The sequence below is a fragment of the Thamnophis elegans genome, chromosome 1, assembly GCF_009769535.1.
Source record: "Thamnophis elegans isolate rThaEle1 chromosome 1, rThaEle1.pri, whole genome shotgun sequence".
Taxonomy (NCBI): domain Eukaryota; kingdom Metazoa; phylum Chordata; class Lepidosauria; order Squamata; family Colubridae; genus Thamnophis; species Thamnophis elegans.
Genome location: NC_045541.1, coordinates 129,807,522 through 129,823,993, shown reverse-complemented (window position 1 = coordinate 129,823,993; position 16,472 = coordinate 129,807,522). Strand labels below are relative to the sequence as shown.

Below are 16,472 nucleotides of genomic sequence, written 5' to 3'. Positions count from 1 at the left end.
ATCCGATTAGAACAAAAAATCAAAAAATTAAGGGCAGATGCTAGTAACTTAAAGAACATGCATGAGCAACGGCTTAAAAACAACAAAATCATAGATCGGCTAATTAGAAGATACAGATTGGATACAAGAAACATCAATGAAGCTGTAGAGATTGTAAAACAGCAGATAACAGCAACAGCTAGAAAAATTGAAAGATATGAGGCACGAATCATCCAATATAAACAAAATCAGCAATTTCGATCAGACCAACGGCGTTTTTATCAAAGTCTTAATGTGAATGGTGACACCAAAAGTGAAAAACCAGAAAAGCAGGCCACAGTTGAATTCTGGAAAGAATTGTGGGAAAATGCAAAGGACTACAACAAGGAAGCAAAGTGGATACATGACTTTGAGAAAAGCATTGGCAACAAACAAATGCAAGTATTAGAAATAACAACTGAGATGGTCAAAAATCGAGTTAAAAAGGTAAAGAATTGGACATCACCTGGAAAGGACCAATTACATGGTTTCTGGCTCAAATATCTGACCAGTTTACATGCAATATTGGCCAGGCAACTGAATGAAATTTTACAAAAGGGCCAAATTGATGAATGGTTGACAACTGGAAAAACATACTTGATTCAGAAAGATGCAACTAAAGGAACAACACCTGAAAACTACAGACCAATAACATGCTTGCCAACAACCTTCAAATTACTCACAGGCATTATTGCAGATAACATGATGGATTATTTGGAAACAAACAACATCTTGCCAGTAGAGCAAAAAGGCAACAAAAGAAGGAGCAGGGGCACAAAAGATCAGCTCCTAATTGATAAAATGATATTAGAAAATTGTAAGAACAGAAAAACGAACTTGAATATGGTCTGGATTGATTACAAAAAGGCATTTGACTCACTGCCACATAGTTGGATCATAAAATGCTTAGAAACAACTGGCATTAGCAAAAATATTACATCCTTTACTGAAAAGGCGATGAAACAATGGAGAACTGAGTTGGCAGTAGGGAATGAGATCTACGGAATGGTTAATATCAAGCGAGGAATTTTCCAGGGTGATTCACTTTCACCTCTTCTCTTCATCATCGCAATGATCCCACTATCAGTAATCTTAAAAAAAATGAAATTAGGCTACCAAACAGCCAAAGAAGCTGAAAAAATTTCGCATTTACTATATATGGATGATTTGAAACTCTATGGCAAGTCAGAAATAGAAATCCAATCATTGACAAACACAGTCCGAGTATTCAGCACTTGTGGGATTTCCATATACAAACCGACAAAATACTGGCACGTAATACACCAGACATCACACTGGTTGAGAAAAATAAGGTCACAATCATAGACATCGCAATACCAGGTGATAGCAGGGTCGCCGAGAAGGAACATGAAAAAATCGCAAGATACCAGGACTTAAAAATCGAAATTCAGCGACTATGGCACAAACCAGCAGTGATAATTCCAGTGGTAATTGGCACACTGGGTGCTATTCCAAAAGCACTGGAATTACATTTAAAACAGTTAAAAATTGACAAAATCACCATCAGTCAAATGCAAAAAGCCGCACTGCTTGGATCTGCACGGATATTAAGAAAATACGTTACGACGTCCTAGGCCCCTGGGTGGGGCCCGACTAGTAACCAATGCCAAGTCCGGCGAAACAACTGGCCGCTGTGATACAATTGTATAATAATAATAATAATAATAATAATAATAATAATAATAATAATAATAATAATAATGGTGGAAATACAATCAAGGCCATAAATACCTGGGCAATACCAGTTATAAGATACACAGCTGGCATAGTTAACTGGACACAAGCTGATTTGGACCTTTTGGACCGAAAAACCAGGAAACTAATGACAATGCACTACAGTTTACATCCACGTGGTGATACTGATAGACTATATCTGCCCCGAAAATCAGGTGGCAGAGGATTATTACAAGTGAAGCAAACAGTTGAAGAAGAAAAACATGCACTGGCTGATTATTTAAAAGACACTCAAGAACATCTATTAATCGAAGTAAAGAACAAAAATCTACTGAAGGCCCAACAGACAAAACAAGAATACAGAAAAGATGTGATAAAATCAAGAATGGAGAGTTGGCAGAACAAAGCACTGCATGGTCAATTTCTGGAAAAAACAAAAGATAAAGTGGACAGGGAACAAACTTGGTTATGGTTAAAAACAGGTACATTAAAGAAAGAAACAGAGTCACTAATCCTGGCTGCGCAAGAACAAGCTATCCGCACAAATGCCATTAAGGCCAAAATCGAAAAATCCTCTGATGACGCCAAATGCAGACTTTGCAAAGAAGCTGACGAAACTGTTGATCACATACTCAGCTGCTGTAAAAAAATTGCGCAGACTGATTATAAATTGCGGCACAATTCAGTAGCACAAATGATCCATTGGAATTTGTGCAAAAATTATAATATTAAAACAGCAACAAACTGGTGGGAACATCAGCCTGAAAAAGTCACCGAAAATCAGATGGTCAAGATCTTGTGGGATTTCCATATACAAACCGACAAAATACTGGCACGTAATACACCAGACATCACACTGGTTGAGAAAAATAAGGTCACAATCATAGACATCGCAATACCAGGTGATAGCAGGGTCGACGAGAAGGAACATGAAAAAATCGCAAGATACCAGGACTTAAAAATCGAAATTCAGCGACTATGGCACAAACCAGCAGTGATAATTCCAGTGGTAATTGGCACACTGGGTGCTATTCCAAAAGCACTGGAATTACATTTAAAACAGTTAAAAATTGACAAAATCACCATCAGTCAAATGCAAAAAGCCGCACTGCTTGGATCTGCACGGATATTAAGAAAATACGTTACGACGTCCTAGGCCCCTGGGTGGGGCCCGACTAGTAACCAATGCCAAGTCCGGCGAAACAACTGGCCGCTGTGATACAATTGTATAATAATAATAATAATAATAATAATAATAATAATAATAATAATAATGGTGGAAATACAATCAAGGCCATAAATACCTGGGCAATACCAGTTATAAGATACACAGCTGGCATAGTTAACTGGACACAAGCTGATTTGGACCTTTTGGACCGAAAAACCAGGAAACTAATGACAATGCACTACAGTTTACATCCACGTGGTGATACTGATAGACTATATCTGCCCCGAAAATCAGGTGGCAGAGGATTATTACAAGTGAAGCAAACAGTTGAAGAAGAAAAACATGCACTGGCTGATTATTTAAAAGACACTCAAGAACATCTATTAATCGAAGTAAAGAACAAAAATCTACTGAAGGCCCAACAGACAAAACAAGAATACAGAAAAGATGTGATAAAATCAAGAATGGAGAGTTGGCAGAACAAAGCACTGCATGGTCAATTTCTGGAAAAAATAAAAGATAAAGTGGACAGGGAACAAACTTGGTTATGGTTAAAAACAGGTACATTAAAGAAAGAAACAGAGTCACTAATCCTGGCTGCGCAAGAACAAGCTATCCGCACAAATGCCATTAAGGCCAAAATCGAAAAATCCTCTGATGATGCCAAATGCAGACTTTGCAAAGAAGCTGACGAAACTGTTGATCACATACTCAGCTGCTGTAAAAAAATTGCGCAGACTGATTATAAATTGCGGCACAATTCAGTAGCACAAATGATCCATTGGAATTTGTGCAAAAATTATAATATTAAAACAGCAACAAACTGGTGGGAACATCAGCCTGAAAAAGTCACAGAAAATCAGATGGTCAAGATCTTGTGGGATTTCCGTATACAAACCGACAAAATACTGGCGCATAATACACCAGACATCACACTGGTTGAGAAAAATAAGGTCACAATCATAGACATCGCAATACCAGGTGATAGCAGGGTCGCCGAGAAGGAACATGAAAAAATCGCAAGATACCAGGACTTAAAAATCGAAATTCAACGACTATGGCACAAACCAGCAGTGGTAATTCCAGTGGTAATTGGCACACTGGGTGCTATTCCAAAAGCACTGGAATTACATTTAAAACAGTTAAAAATTGACAAAATCACCATCAGTCAAATGCAAAAAGCCGCACTGCTTGGATCTGCACGCATATTACGAAAATACGTTACGACGTCCTAGGCCCCTGGGTGGGGCCCGACTAGTAACCAATGCCAAATCCGGCGAAACAACTGGCCGCTGTGATACAATTGTATAATAATAATAATTTTTTAAATGTAATTCCAGTGCTTTTGGAATAGCACCCAGTGTGTCAATTACCACTGGAATTACCACTGCTGGTTTGTGGTAATAAACCACAAATAATAATAATGACCTTTCCAGACAGATGCTTAAGGTAAATTTGTTAAGGTAACAAATAAACAAATATGCTTAAGGTGGCAAATAACAATGAAGAAGATCTTCTGAAATATGTTGAAATAAGTATCAATGATAAATTGTATAATATTTAATAGGAAGTAATAAGAGCAACCATGTAGAAAATTAAGAGTAGTATATCAATTACATTCTACTCAGGGACAAAACTAAATTTAACTTGCCAGATCAAAAGCTGGCTTCAAGAGAAGGAAATCTGCCAACTGAAGCAAATTGACAAAAGTGGGGTTAAGTGAGTTTTTCCAAATCTGAAAAACACCCTTTAAAACACGCCTTCCTTGGTTCATTAAGATATTAGAGCAAATGGTGGGAATATCAAGTTGGAAAAACAGTTCTTTAGCCAGCCTGGTCTTAATACTTCAGACTCTTAATGATCATAATTACCAGTTTGTGAATATGGGTAGGGAATGAATTGGACGCCCATGCAATTCTTGGAATGTTCTGGTTTTTATTTTGAGTCAGGTTAAAGTCAAAATGAATACCTCTAATAGAAAAACTTGCTCCATGTAGCACTCGCCCATTAAAAAATATAATTCTGCAGTCTCAAAGGTATTAGGAAGATATTTTTCAATGCCACCTAGCAGCAACAAAGCCTCATTAAAACTGGAAAGAGCATCCTGTAAAAAAAAGGTAACATATAGTTAAGTGATAGAGCCACCAGCAAGAGTCGCCTTGAATGATCTCTATCAGCTGGCGTCATTTACCCATTTGCTTTGTGTTATGTGCATGTGTGCTTTCCACTCTCCCTCTTATCTCTCTTCTCCCCTCTCCTGGGAAGGATACATGTACATATAATATACATTATTATATAATATATAATATTCCTGTTCGCCTCCCCTACTGAGCAAATTCCCAATCTCCTCATTATCCAATCAAGTATCAGTTGTTGATGGTCATTCATACTTAGGCATTCACTTGATACCATGGATTTGCTTAATGAGCAACACAAAAAATGTCATAAAATCAGTTCCATTCAGGGGGTGCCTCGACTTACAACAATAACAACTTACACTGGAAATTTGGATCCAATTATGCCCATTAAGTTGAGGACTGTCTATAACTCAAGTTAGTAATGTGAAATTTTAATTTCACTTGAGAGACCTTTTTGTAAAACTAGAAAACAATTACTATGGAATGCTCACAAGTAGATTGAACATTTAGATATAAGTTGCTATTGTATGTACATTTTACCCTCCCTCGTGCTCTGTTATAGGAAAAACTATGGCAAAGGGCTTTTGTATTAATTTTCCCAGTCAGAATGTTCCAGTTCCCATACAACTTAGTGAGCTATCTGTAGAACACAAGGGAAGCATAAAAATTGTATAGTTGAAAAAAATGTTCCTAATTACATTTTAGACTTTAGGAATACTTCTTTGAAAAAAAAGTGAATGTTGACACAGAACATTTCTGATTGCCTAATTTGCACAGTTCAAAGAAAGTATGGATTGGAAGAAGGTGGAGCTTAGCAGTGAGAAGACGGACTTTCAGGCTACTCCTGAAGCTCCTTCTATTCCGAAGCATTTGGACGGTCCCTTTTTGGACCCAAGCTGTCTCGGAGAGACAGTGAAAGGTAGGGGGAGACCCAGTGGTCCCAGAGACGTTCGCAAAGTCTCTGGGGGCCTAGAAAAAACCTCCTTTGCCAGTGACTTCCGGATTAGCAATAAGGCTAACTGAAACTGCAGACAGCTCTAAAGAAAGTCAAAAGTGTTTCCAGCTGGTAAGATTATTTTATTATTCAGAGAAAAACAGACCACCTAAAAATTCAAGCTAATTTAAATTAAAGAACAGAAGAATCTAGCGGCGATTTTGATCTTTTTACTGGTTTTTGGATGGTGGTTATCCTTCCTTTTAAATGTTTTAAATGTTATTCACATGGACAAAGGATAGATTACTCCAACATCTCCTCTGATCTTCTGCAAGCGGGCTGTAAACCAATTCACTATAATTTGGTTGTTTACAACTTGACACTTTTATTGCTTGGCTGTATTGGCTTAAGATCTGATAAGATTGCACAGCTTTCAGCCTGCTTTTATTTGCAAATACTTCAGAGTTCTCAAGAAAAAATACTAACTGCGTACAAACATGGCGTCTAGTCAAGCGTCTATTCAAATGATTTTTTCAGCACTACAGAAATTGTCTGACACACAAGATAGAATTCAGAGAAAAATTGGATTATTTGGTGTTTTTGGCAACTAAGTATGAGGAAAAAACTAAGAATGTTTTTCAAATACAAAATAAGAATTTCGGAGATAAAGAGCCTGATATTTGTGAAAATTGGTTTACTTCTGAAAGAGGAAAGAAGGGAATGTTTGAAGAGGAAACAAGCGGACTGAAAGTTTACTTCAAAAGATGGGGCGTGAGAGGAATGGGAAGCATCAAAGAACTCACAGTTTATGAAATACCATCTGCAAAACATTTGATACCACCACTGAGAATTAAAGACAAATTGATAAAGGAAATAAAGAGGGGGCGGCAACATTATATGAAAGGCATTATAGACAAAAAAGTGCAAAGATTTCTTCGTATGAACTTGGTCATAAAGATGTTTGGAGAACTGGACCCACAAAAGGCAGCAGATATAAGACTGTTCTGTTACTGGAGAGACACAGGTTGATAGATGGAAGAGTATAACTTAAAATTAGCTAAACTTAGTTAAATTCATTTGCAATAGGTATAGATGAATAAAAATTGATAATGATAGTAATGTATATAATGTTGAGTTGATATGATAAGTAACAATTGGATATGAGAAGGGAAGGCTAGAAATATATTTGGACTATATATAAAGATTATTAATAACAATAATAATTATTATAAAAATAAAATAAAACTATATACAGTTAAATCTTAACTAATAGGGGGGAAATGCTATGATATAGGATATAATTAAATAAAGAAAGGAGAATGATAATAAATTATATACATGGAGGATGAAATTTTTGGTATTAAATATTATGGATGTTTAGCTAAAACAGGATATAAGGACTTAATGTTAATGGAGGATTTTATAAATAAGTAAATGAAATGCCAGCATGTGGTTATGGATTAAATGTTTGGTATAGTTAAGGATGAAGGATGTTTAAATTACTGTAGTCAACTAAAAGTGGAGGTATGATGATGTTAATATAGTAAACATTTGAGTTAAGACATTTGAATTAATATGAATTAATGGAAGAGATGCACAAAAACTTCTTGTAACCAGCTGATATACTTTTTTATAACATATACTTGTTGTGGTGTTTTTTGTGTGTGTGTGTGTTTTTAATTGTTGTGTATATCAAATAGATAAATGCATATACAATAGAGAGATACAAAGTGTGTCTGTGGGGGGAAATATAGTTAGGATAGACTAGTAAAGGTAAGGGAATAAGAAATGATACTAAATTATATCTGGGTTGGCGGAAGTACCATCTCAAGGAAACATAAACTGAAATTTAAAATAGAAACACCAACAATAGTAGAAAAAGAAAGGGAAAAAGGGGGAGAGAATGAAAGGAAGATGGGGGAAAGAAGAAAGAGGTAAGGAGAGGAGGATGGAAAGGAGAGAAAGAGGAGGAGAGAGGGTAGAAAGGGGAAGAGGAAGAGTAGGAGTAGGAGAAAGGTACGGGAAGAAGGAAGGGGAAGGAGAGGAGGAAGGAGGAATGTAGAGAAGGGAGAAAGGAAAGGGAAAGGAAAAGAAGATGGAAGGAAGAGAAAAGGAAGGAAAGAGGGTAGGAAGGGAAAAAGGAAGAGCAGGAGTGAAGGAGAGGCAAGGGAAGAAGGAAGGGGAAGGAGAGGAAGAAGGAAGAAAGTAGAGAAGGGAGAGAGGGTGAAAAGAAAGAGGTAAGGAGAGGAGGATGGAAAGGAGAGAAAGAGGAGGAGAGAGGGTAGGAAGGGGATGAGGAAGAGCAGGAGTAGGAGAAAGGTACAGGAAGAAGGAAGGGAAAGGAGGGCAGGAAGGAAGAAAGTAGAGAAGGGAGGAAGGGTGAAAAGAAAGAGAAAATAAGGTAGTGTTATAACAGGAGGAAGGGATGGTAAACAAAGCAACCCAAACCGTATATTATAACCTATTAAATGAAATAATAAATGTATAAGAATGATAAATGCTAAAACACCTGTAACCAAATGACATGCTATATGTGATGATGGTTTTTTTTCTGTTTTGTTTTCAGTTGTTTTTTGTTTTGTTTTGTTTTTCACTGTTGTGGGTATGTGTTGTTTATGTAACAAAAAAATAAAATAATTTTTTAAAAAAAGAAAGTATGGACTGAATTTTGTCCAAGCTGAATACTGGAGTTGGCAAGTTCTAAATCCAAGCTCAAGTTCAAGTTATGCCATTTAGTGGGACTCAGAAAATATGCTTGGCGTTGTGACACTTGCCCAGTGGAAGAGTTTGGTCCCAAATGATTATTATGGTTTTGATCTATTGACCTCTGATAAGATTCTGAAGACCTGACTGCTGTTTGGGCATTGGGCTAAAGTGCTAAATGAGCCCATCTATAAAGGAAGCAGGGTAGTATATTGGTTGCTGCCTTCGGCTATTTCAATCTGTGTTGTGGGTTTGCAAGTTTGTTTTTCATTTATTTTTACATTTTCCATACTTACTTTGAGTTAGGCAGCCATGAAAGCTGAAGAAATAAATAAAAATATGTACCAGGAAATGAAAGAGAAAAGTTTATTTCCCCTTTCCTGTGACTTCTCACATAGCCAAAGGTGAAATACCACCATGGCTGCAGCAGAAAAGAAGAGGAATAGGAAACCAGCAGAAGGCGATTTAAAGGGGAATTTTTTCTTTTGATTGGATAGAGTTTGTACACACATCCTTGACTATACAGGAACAGAGCAGGGAGGAAGGGACAGGTTCCTTATTTATGTTCCAATAGAGATGATAAGCTCAATTTTTAAACTATATAAATGAAACAAACAAAAACATACCTGCTCAACAAAAGGGATGACAGCTTAATTAATAAAGCACTCTGTGTTAGCCCCCAAAACAGAAAAATAAAATATTTGGAAATACAGAATTAGAACTGCAGAAGGAAGCAAACATTAATCAAATCTCATTTTAACAAACAGTATTTCTACAAACTCATTATTTAGGGGTTTGCCTTTTTAAAAGATTTAACAAAAACTCAGGAACATGACTATTTTCTTAACCTTGAATTTTTTGGCTTTCATCTGGATTTTTCCAAGTAGACAATATATAGCAGGCTCAGGTTGGTTTCTCGTAGCTGCAATGGCACACTCAATAGCCTTGTTATAGTTTTGACAAAATGACTGTACAAGTGCTTCTTGAACAAGTGAACATCCAAGAGATCCTGTAGGAGATTTAAATAATAATAAATGTAATAGTAATAGACCAAGTTATTATTACTACAGACACTGGTATATAGACAATGAAAAGAGAAGTATTGGCTTTCATTGAGAAAGTATCAAAACAAAAAAGTATGGCATATCAATTATAACACTAACACATAGTATTGTTAAACTGTAATTGATGGATAGGTACTTGAACAGTACTTGAAGCATGTGTTGTTTATATAGCTGCCCATGATATCTCAACAAATTATAATCAGTTAAGTGGATTTACTATGTCATGGCTGGCTGAGGAATTCTGGGAATCGAAATACACAAGTCTTAAAGATGCCAGGTCTGGAGACTCCTATACTATACAAAAACAAAAACAAAGAAAAAACCATGCTTAATTTAACCAAAATTGCACAGTACTTTGAAAGAGCTATACCTTTGTCCATTTCTGCCACTTGGTGTATACAGAAACTTGCAAGTTTAAAATGCTTCATTTGTAGTAAATACTGCCCCCTGTAATAAAATATTTCAACAAATTTCTCACTATATTAGTGACTGTAATATATATAGAAATAAGAAAACATTTTAGTATTTCCAAAATTCATTTAAATCACCTTTAAGATAAAAAATACTCTATTAACTATAATTACAAAAAAAAAAAACCAAAAGCATTCACCTTTTTCCTGAGTCAGACATTAAATGACACATCAAAAATAGTTCATTTATACTTAAAGTATTTTTTTTCATTTTTTCAGAAGTGGCATATCAATTTAATAAATATATAATTGATTCTATTGATTCTAATAAATAGATCAAATTTAATTTGTTTTTAGCTTACAAAGAAATTAATTTACACAAATTAATTTTTGTCAAAAAATTCATATACCCTAAGAACTATTCAACTATACAATTATTATAGTCTGTTGTACAGAGTTTTAGACTCCATTTCTAAGAGATGCTTCATGAAATATAAATGCAGCTCTTCTCTACAATTCTTTAAAGAAGCTGGGATCACTACCAGCTCCAAACAGCAGTTACATAATCCCAACAAATGTTATGGCTGCTTTAAAGAACTGCAGAACGGGCACTGCTTTAATGCTCCTATCTGCTCAAAAACTTCTCATCTAAAAAACACTTAATTTAAATAGCATTCTTGGTTCATTATTAATATTTCTATGGCATATAATTATTGAGCACTTTTCTAAGGAGATAATAACTTTTTGAAGACCTACAATCTACTCATTGGTCTTGTAATGTTTGAGCTTCAATCAGGAAATCGCATAAAGAAAAGAAAGATGTGTTCTTATACTCCAAATGAAAAAAAATCTTGAACTTAAGACTTAATACACAGTACAATTATATGGACATTTAAAAGTGAGAAAACAAAATTAAGCAAGATGCCCAAAAGAAGGCACTTTTGCTGCTGATAATATCACAATAAACGCTTACCTTGTTAAGATTAAATAGGGTAAGTTGGGATGGAGATGAATGGCTCGATTTATGTCTTTAACTGAATTCTTTAAATCATGAACCTGTTTTTTTGTTTTAAAAAAAATACATTTTTATTTCTCAGTCATGGATGCTGTTAGGACATTAACTGCATTCTGTTTAAAACAAATGTTTCTTTTCTTTTTCAATGTTTAGGATCAAACTAGATCACACACACACCCTCCTTTTCTTTAGTGCTTTCCAGTCGGTCTTGACTCTTGCAATTGCCTAAACCAGTCCCTGCAGGGTTTTTTGGCAATGTTGTGAAAGTTATTAGCCATTGCCTCCTTCCTAGGGCTGAGAGAGAATGGCTCACCCAAGATCACTCAGCTGGTTTCATGCCTAAAGCGGGACTAGATTTCACACTCCCCCTTTCTAATCTGATATCTTCATAACTACATTAAACTGGCTTTCTTCAGTTGAGATGAAATTTTAAAATCCCTCTTCCCTAAAACTATGGCTATTCAGTTTCCCATTCTCCCTTAGTATGTAGTTGATTATACCACTGATCTGATACTGCAGTACATACAGTATGTAATCCACCACAATGTATTTTCAACAGAAGAGATTAGTAAAACAGATTATGACAAAACCTGGATTACTATGAAGGTGACACAATATTTGAATAATGGTGTCCAGAGGAGAAAAGAAAAGGTAGAAGATCTAGTTTGGATAAGGGCCCACTTTGTAGAACAAGTTCCTCAGTAAGGGATGGAGAAAATATTGGCTTTGATTATTTGCAGATACTTCATCAGCATCATTGCCTAATGACAAAACTGTCCTTCCCCTCCCACTCTAGGAAATCGTTTTCTCCAATTACTATTCCTTCTTAATTTTATTTTTGTTTGAACATAATATGTTCATATCAATCTTTTTGTCAATGGTCTAGGAAATCTTTAGTCAAATTATAAATTCAATGTAACCAGGAGGTAGCAATAAAGTTTGGAAAATGAGGAAACTACTGCAAACTCATAGGGGTTTGGCACGAGAAGCAAGAAAATAACTTGGCTGCTAGGATTCTAGTCCCCAAGTTGCAATTAGACAAAGACCAAACAGAGAAAGCAAACTAGGAGAAATTCTTAAAGATATAATGGAATATAATTGTTGAAGAATATTTGGACTCTAATACAAATTGAAAGCAGCTATCTTTTTATGAGAAAACTGAAGGCCTGTTCCATTTTAGTTATAAAATTTTAAAACTAGATGGGTTCATAAACAATTCAGAAAGACAAAAACCCTGAATCAAACATCTTTCCCTATTCCATGGTAAACAAGCAGACAAATGGCTGTTTTGGAATAAATATTTATAATTCTTAAAATATGTAAAATAGATACCTTTTGGTAAGCTTGCGCTCTGCACAAATAAGGTCTAATATCTAATGGATCAACCCGGATGGCTTCAGTGAACCGTACAATAGCATCAAAATACAGATCCGAATGCAACATCATAATCAATCCAATGTTTATATAAGGTGTTGTAAAATTCCTAATATGACAAAATTGTATAAATATTACATTTTGCAGGAAGTCATTTCATAGAATTTACTGTTTTAAGCACAGATATGTAAGTTTTACCAAACGTTTTTCTGTCACAATGCTACCTCCTTTCATTTTCACCCTTAAGAACAAGAAATTTCAATTTCAATTTCAATTTTAATGGATTTGTATGCCGCCCAATCCCGAAGGACTCCGGGTGGCTTACATAAAAACAGTTTAAGAAATATTAAAAGAATTTAAAATACCAGACAAAGCAAATTAAAAAAGACACAACATGCACTCGATCTTAATGGGGCTGAAGCTCAATCAAAGATCAGCAGTCCCAGGCCTGCCGGAACAGCCAGGTCTTAACAGACTTTCGGAAGGCCGAGAGAGTGGGGAGGGTCGGGATCTCAGGGGGTAGATCATTCCGTAGGACAGGGGCAGTTACAGAGAAGGCTCTCCCCTGAGGAGCCGCCAGACGACATTGTGTAGTCGACAGCACCCGGAGAAGGCCCACCCTGTGAGATCTTATTGGGCGCTTGGAGGTATGTTGCAGGAGGTAGTCACGGAGATATCCAGGTCCTAGGCCATTTAGGGCTTTAAAGGTGATAACCAGCACCTTGAAGCATGTTTGGAGACCAATAGGGAGCCAGTGCAGCTCACGGAGGATAGGTGTAACATGGGTGTATCTAGGTACACCCAGTATCGCTCGCGCGGCTGCATTCTGGACCAATTGTAGTCTCCAAACACTTTTCAAGGGCAGCCCCATGTAGAGGGCATTACAGTAGTCGAGTCTTGAGGTGCCGAGGGTATGAGTGACCATTTGGAGTGCCTCCCGGTCCAGATAGGGCCGCAACTGGTGCACCAGGCGAACCTGGTCACAGCAGGTGAAAAAAAATCATGTCTGCTATTTTGTAGAAAAATAAGTTTATAGTCAAATGAGTTTTATTGGAGAATGAATAACACCATTTGCAGTAGAAAATGGCAGAAATTCCTGTTGTATTAAGAGTGCTTTAATGGTAGACATGTACCTGATAAAATAGAAAAGAATACTAGGCTCATTTTATGAGGTTATCATAACAATATTTCTGTAATTTCAGGATTTATAAATAATACTATATTCGAGAGTGCTACCTCGTTGTGCACTTCTAGATTTGTAGAAAAAAAACTAACGTTTCTGACGGCTGTTTGTGAAAGATATTCAGTGCCTTAAATTATTGTGGCATGTGTTGTTTTTGCAACTGGTTTATATGACTAAATCTTACATTAAAGAGTGAGTAATTAAGAAAAGAGAGCAAGCCAGTAAAAAATACCTGTCCAAAGCAATTGCATTTTCAAAATCACAGATAGCCAGGGGCCACTGTCTCAATTCTGCATACAAGATCCCACGATGAAGGTAAGCACAAATATTGTCATATTTGTGATTGAGAAGGACTGGAAGAGAAAAAGAATATCCTAAATTTTCACCTGTTAAATGTGCCTTTAAATCCAGCTTTAATAAATTCTCTTTTAATAAATTAATCAGAAGGAAGCAATTCTTTTCTGGGATCAATTGAAGAAGGCATCATCAAGACAATGTTACATCGTATATGTGATATCACTATATAAATGTTATTTGCATTGCACAAATAACACAAATACTGCCAATTGCATCACAATGTTGTAATGTAAAGGAAGTAAAGCATAGTAGAATTTAATCTGTTGCATGAAAGATCTACTGCATTAAGGTCTGGTAAACTGAAGTTTCACTTGTATGTTTTAATAATATTCTTCAAGTTAATTTGCTCTTCATCTCCCCAAGATGGCTGCTGTGTGATAAGAGCCTTTTTCCTCTCTTGCCGATGATCTGCTATTTTTACTGCCAAAACTGGTTCTCTAGCAATGCTGCTTCCTAGATTGAAGGTGAGCACTTAGGAATGACCCAAAATGGTATTGGTATTGGTATTGGTATTGGTATTTTATTATTTGTATGCTGCCCTTCTCCGGGAGGACTCAGGGCGGCGAACAATTCAAAGGGGAAAAAAAGGGGGAACATAAAAGACAAAATACAAATAATAAAAGTCGACAACAATCGCACAACCATACATGTCAAGAGGGGAGGGAACTCATCACCCCCAGGCCTGCCGGCAAAGCCAGGTTTTGACGGCTTTTCGGAAGGCCTGGAGAGAGGTGAGGGTCCGAATCCCGTCGGGGAGTTCATTCCAGAGGGTTGGAGCTGCCACAGAGAAGGCCCTCCCCCTGGTAATAGCCAGGTGGCATTGGCTTGTAGATGGCACCCGGAGGAGGCCAACCCTGTGAGATCTAATGGGTCTGTGGGAGGTAATTGGCAGCAGGCGGTCTCTCAAGTACCCAGATCCGATACCATGAAGGGCTTTATAAGTTACGACTAGCACCTTGAAGCATATCCGGAGACTGATCGGTAACCAGTGCAGCTCGCGGAGGATAGGTGTAATGTGGGTGTACCGAGGTGCACCCACGATCGCTCGTGCGGCTGCGTTCTGGACGAGTTGAAGTCTCCGAATACTCTTCAAATGATTTTTGGATGGTGGTGAACCTACCTGGATGTATTGTGAATGTATTGTTTCACTGTGCTTTTGTCTTGACCAGCAGATTGAATGCTGATTTATTTCAACCCCTACTGGATTCTAGCTATTCTTTTATTCCCCCTTTGATTTATGTTGTTGTTTTGTATAACTTTCACGTTCCCTGTAAAGAAACATGTGTTTTTGGATGATGAAGTGCTTTCATTTGACTTACATTAATATTGGACTTTACAGGGTTTTTTTTTACATTTTTTGTATTTGCAAAACATTTGCAGAGTTTTTTTTTATTTTTCTTTTAATCTTAGATTTAAATATCCAGAAAATACCTTTCCTGTTTCCTCCTATTCAGCGCTCTTTGTTCTCTGATCAGGTTGCTCAGAGCAACAATGTATCAGATTATAGACAAGTAATAGTTACTGAAATTTGAGAAAAGACTTTCTGGTAACATGCAACTTTTAGTTGAAAGTTTTCTAAATAGTTTGATGAGGTGATAATGGCTGTGAAAAATATGCAAAGGCCTGTAATTTTAGATGTTACACAAGAGGACTCTGATGTGAGAGTTTCAGACCAAAGAAATATGGACCCCACAGATGGAAAACTAACTCAGCAATCACATATGTCTCCTGGAAGCTAAAGCCTATATTCTTTCACAATACTAGTAACTTGATTGAAGGGAGAAATGACCAATTGTTTTTGCCCGGGGGACTAAGGGAGATTGGAGAATGGACTTATTACACTTAACTGGAAATCACTCTGGACTCTGTTCAGAAGATAGACCTCCTGTGGAGACTGAATTTATTATACTTAATTAGTCAAAATTTGCTAAGATATGTCATTAAGTAACAAACAATATTTACTCTTAATTTTTGGGATGATTTGGGATAGATAAGACGCTATAGCAAATTTTCTATAAGTTGATTACAATAACAATTGATTAACAGGGGGGGGTTTGAAATTTTAACTTTGTCTTTTTTATTATTATTGTTCTTCCTGTTAACTGTTTTCTCATTAATATGATATATAGATGACAAGTCAATAATTTGCAAATAGATTTATTGGTTTAGATATTGGAGGGGCTCTTTCGCAAGGGGTGCAAACCAATATTAGTAATGTATTAATCACTATTCAATTGGGGAGGATAATGTATATATATATATAACTAAGGTATGTAGGAAGCACACCACAACAGCAATGGAGGATTTTAACTACCCTGATATCAACTGGGAAACAAACTCTGCATCAAGTGGAAGATCCAACAGGTTCCTAACGAACCTAGCAAACAACTTTGTTTCCCAAAAAGTAGAGAAG

The 16,472-nt window shown here is 36.4% G+C and overlaps 1 protein-coding gene across 1 annotated transcript in view; it reads right to left on the bottom strand.

Moving 5' to 3' along the window:
• TTC6 (tetratricopeptide repeat domain 6) overlaps window positions 1–16,472 on the bottom strand; it is a 111,487-nt gene that overhangs the window by 31,220 nt on the left and 63,795 nt on the right. Inside the window, exons 22-27 of the mRNA XM_032213735.1 lie at window positions 13,935–14,055; window positions 12,478–12,628; window positions 11,104–11,186; window positions 10,091–10,167; window positions 9,505–9,665; window positions 4,851–4,985 (exon numbers count right to left, since the gene is read on the bottom strand). Coding sequence (XP_032069626.1) covers window positions 4,851–4,985; window positions 9,505–9,665; window positions 10,091–10,167; window positions 11,104–11,186; window positions 12,478–12,628; window positions 13,935–14,055 — 728 coding nt within the window. The remainder of the gene's footprint in view (window positions 1–4,850; window positions 4,986–9,504; window positions 9,666–10,090; window positions 10,168–11,103; window positions 11,187–12,477; window positions 12,629–13,934; window positions 14,056–16,472) is intronic.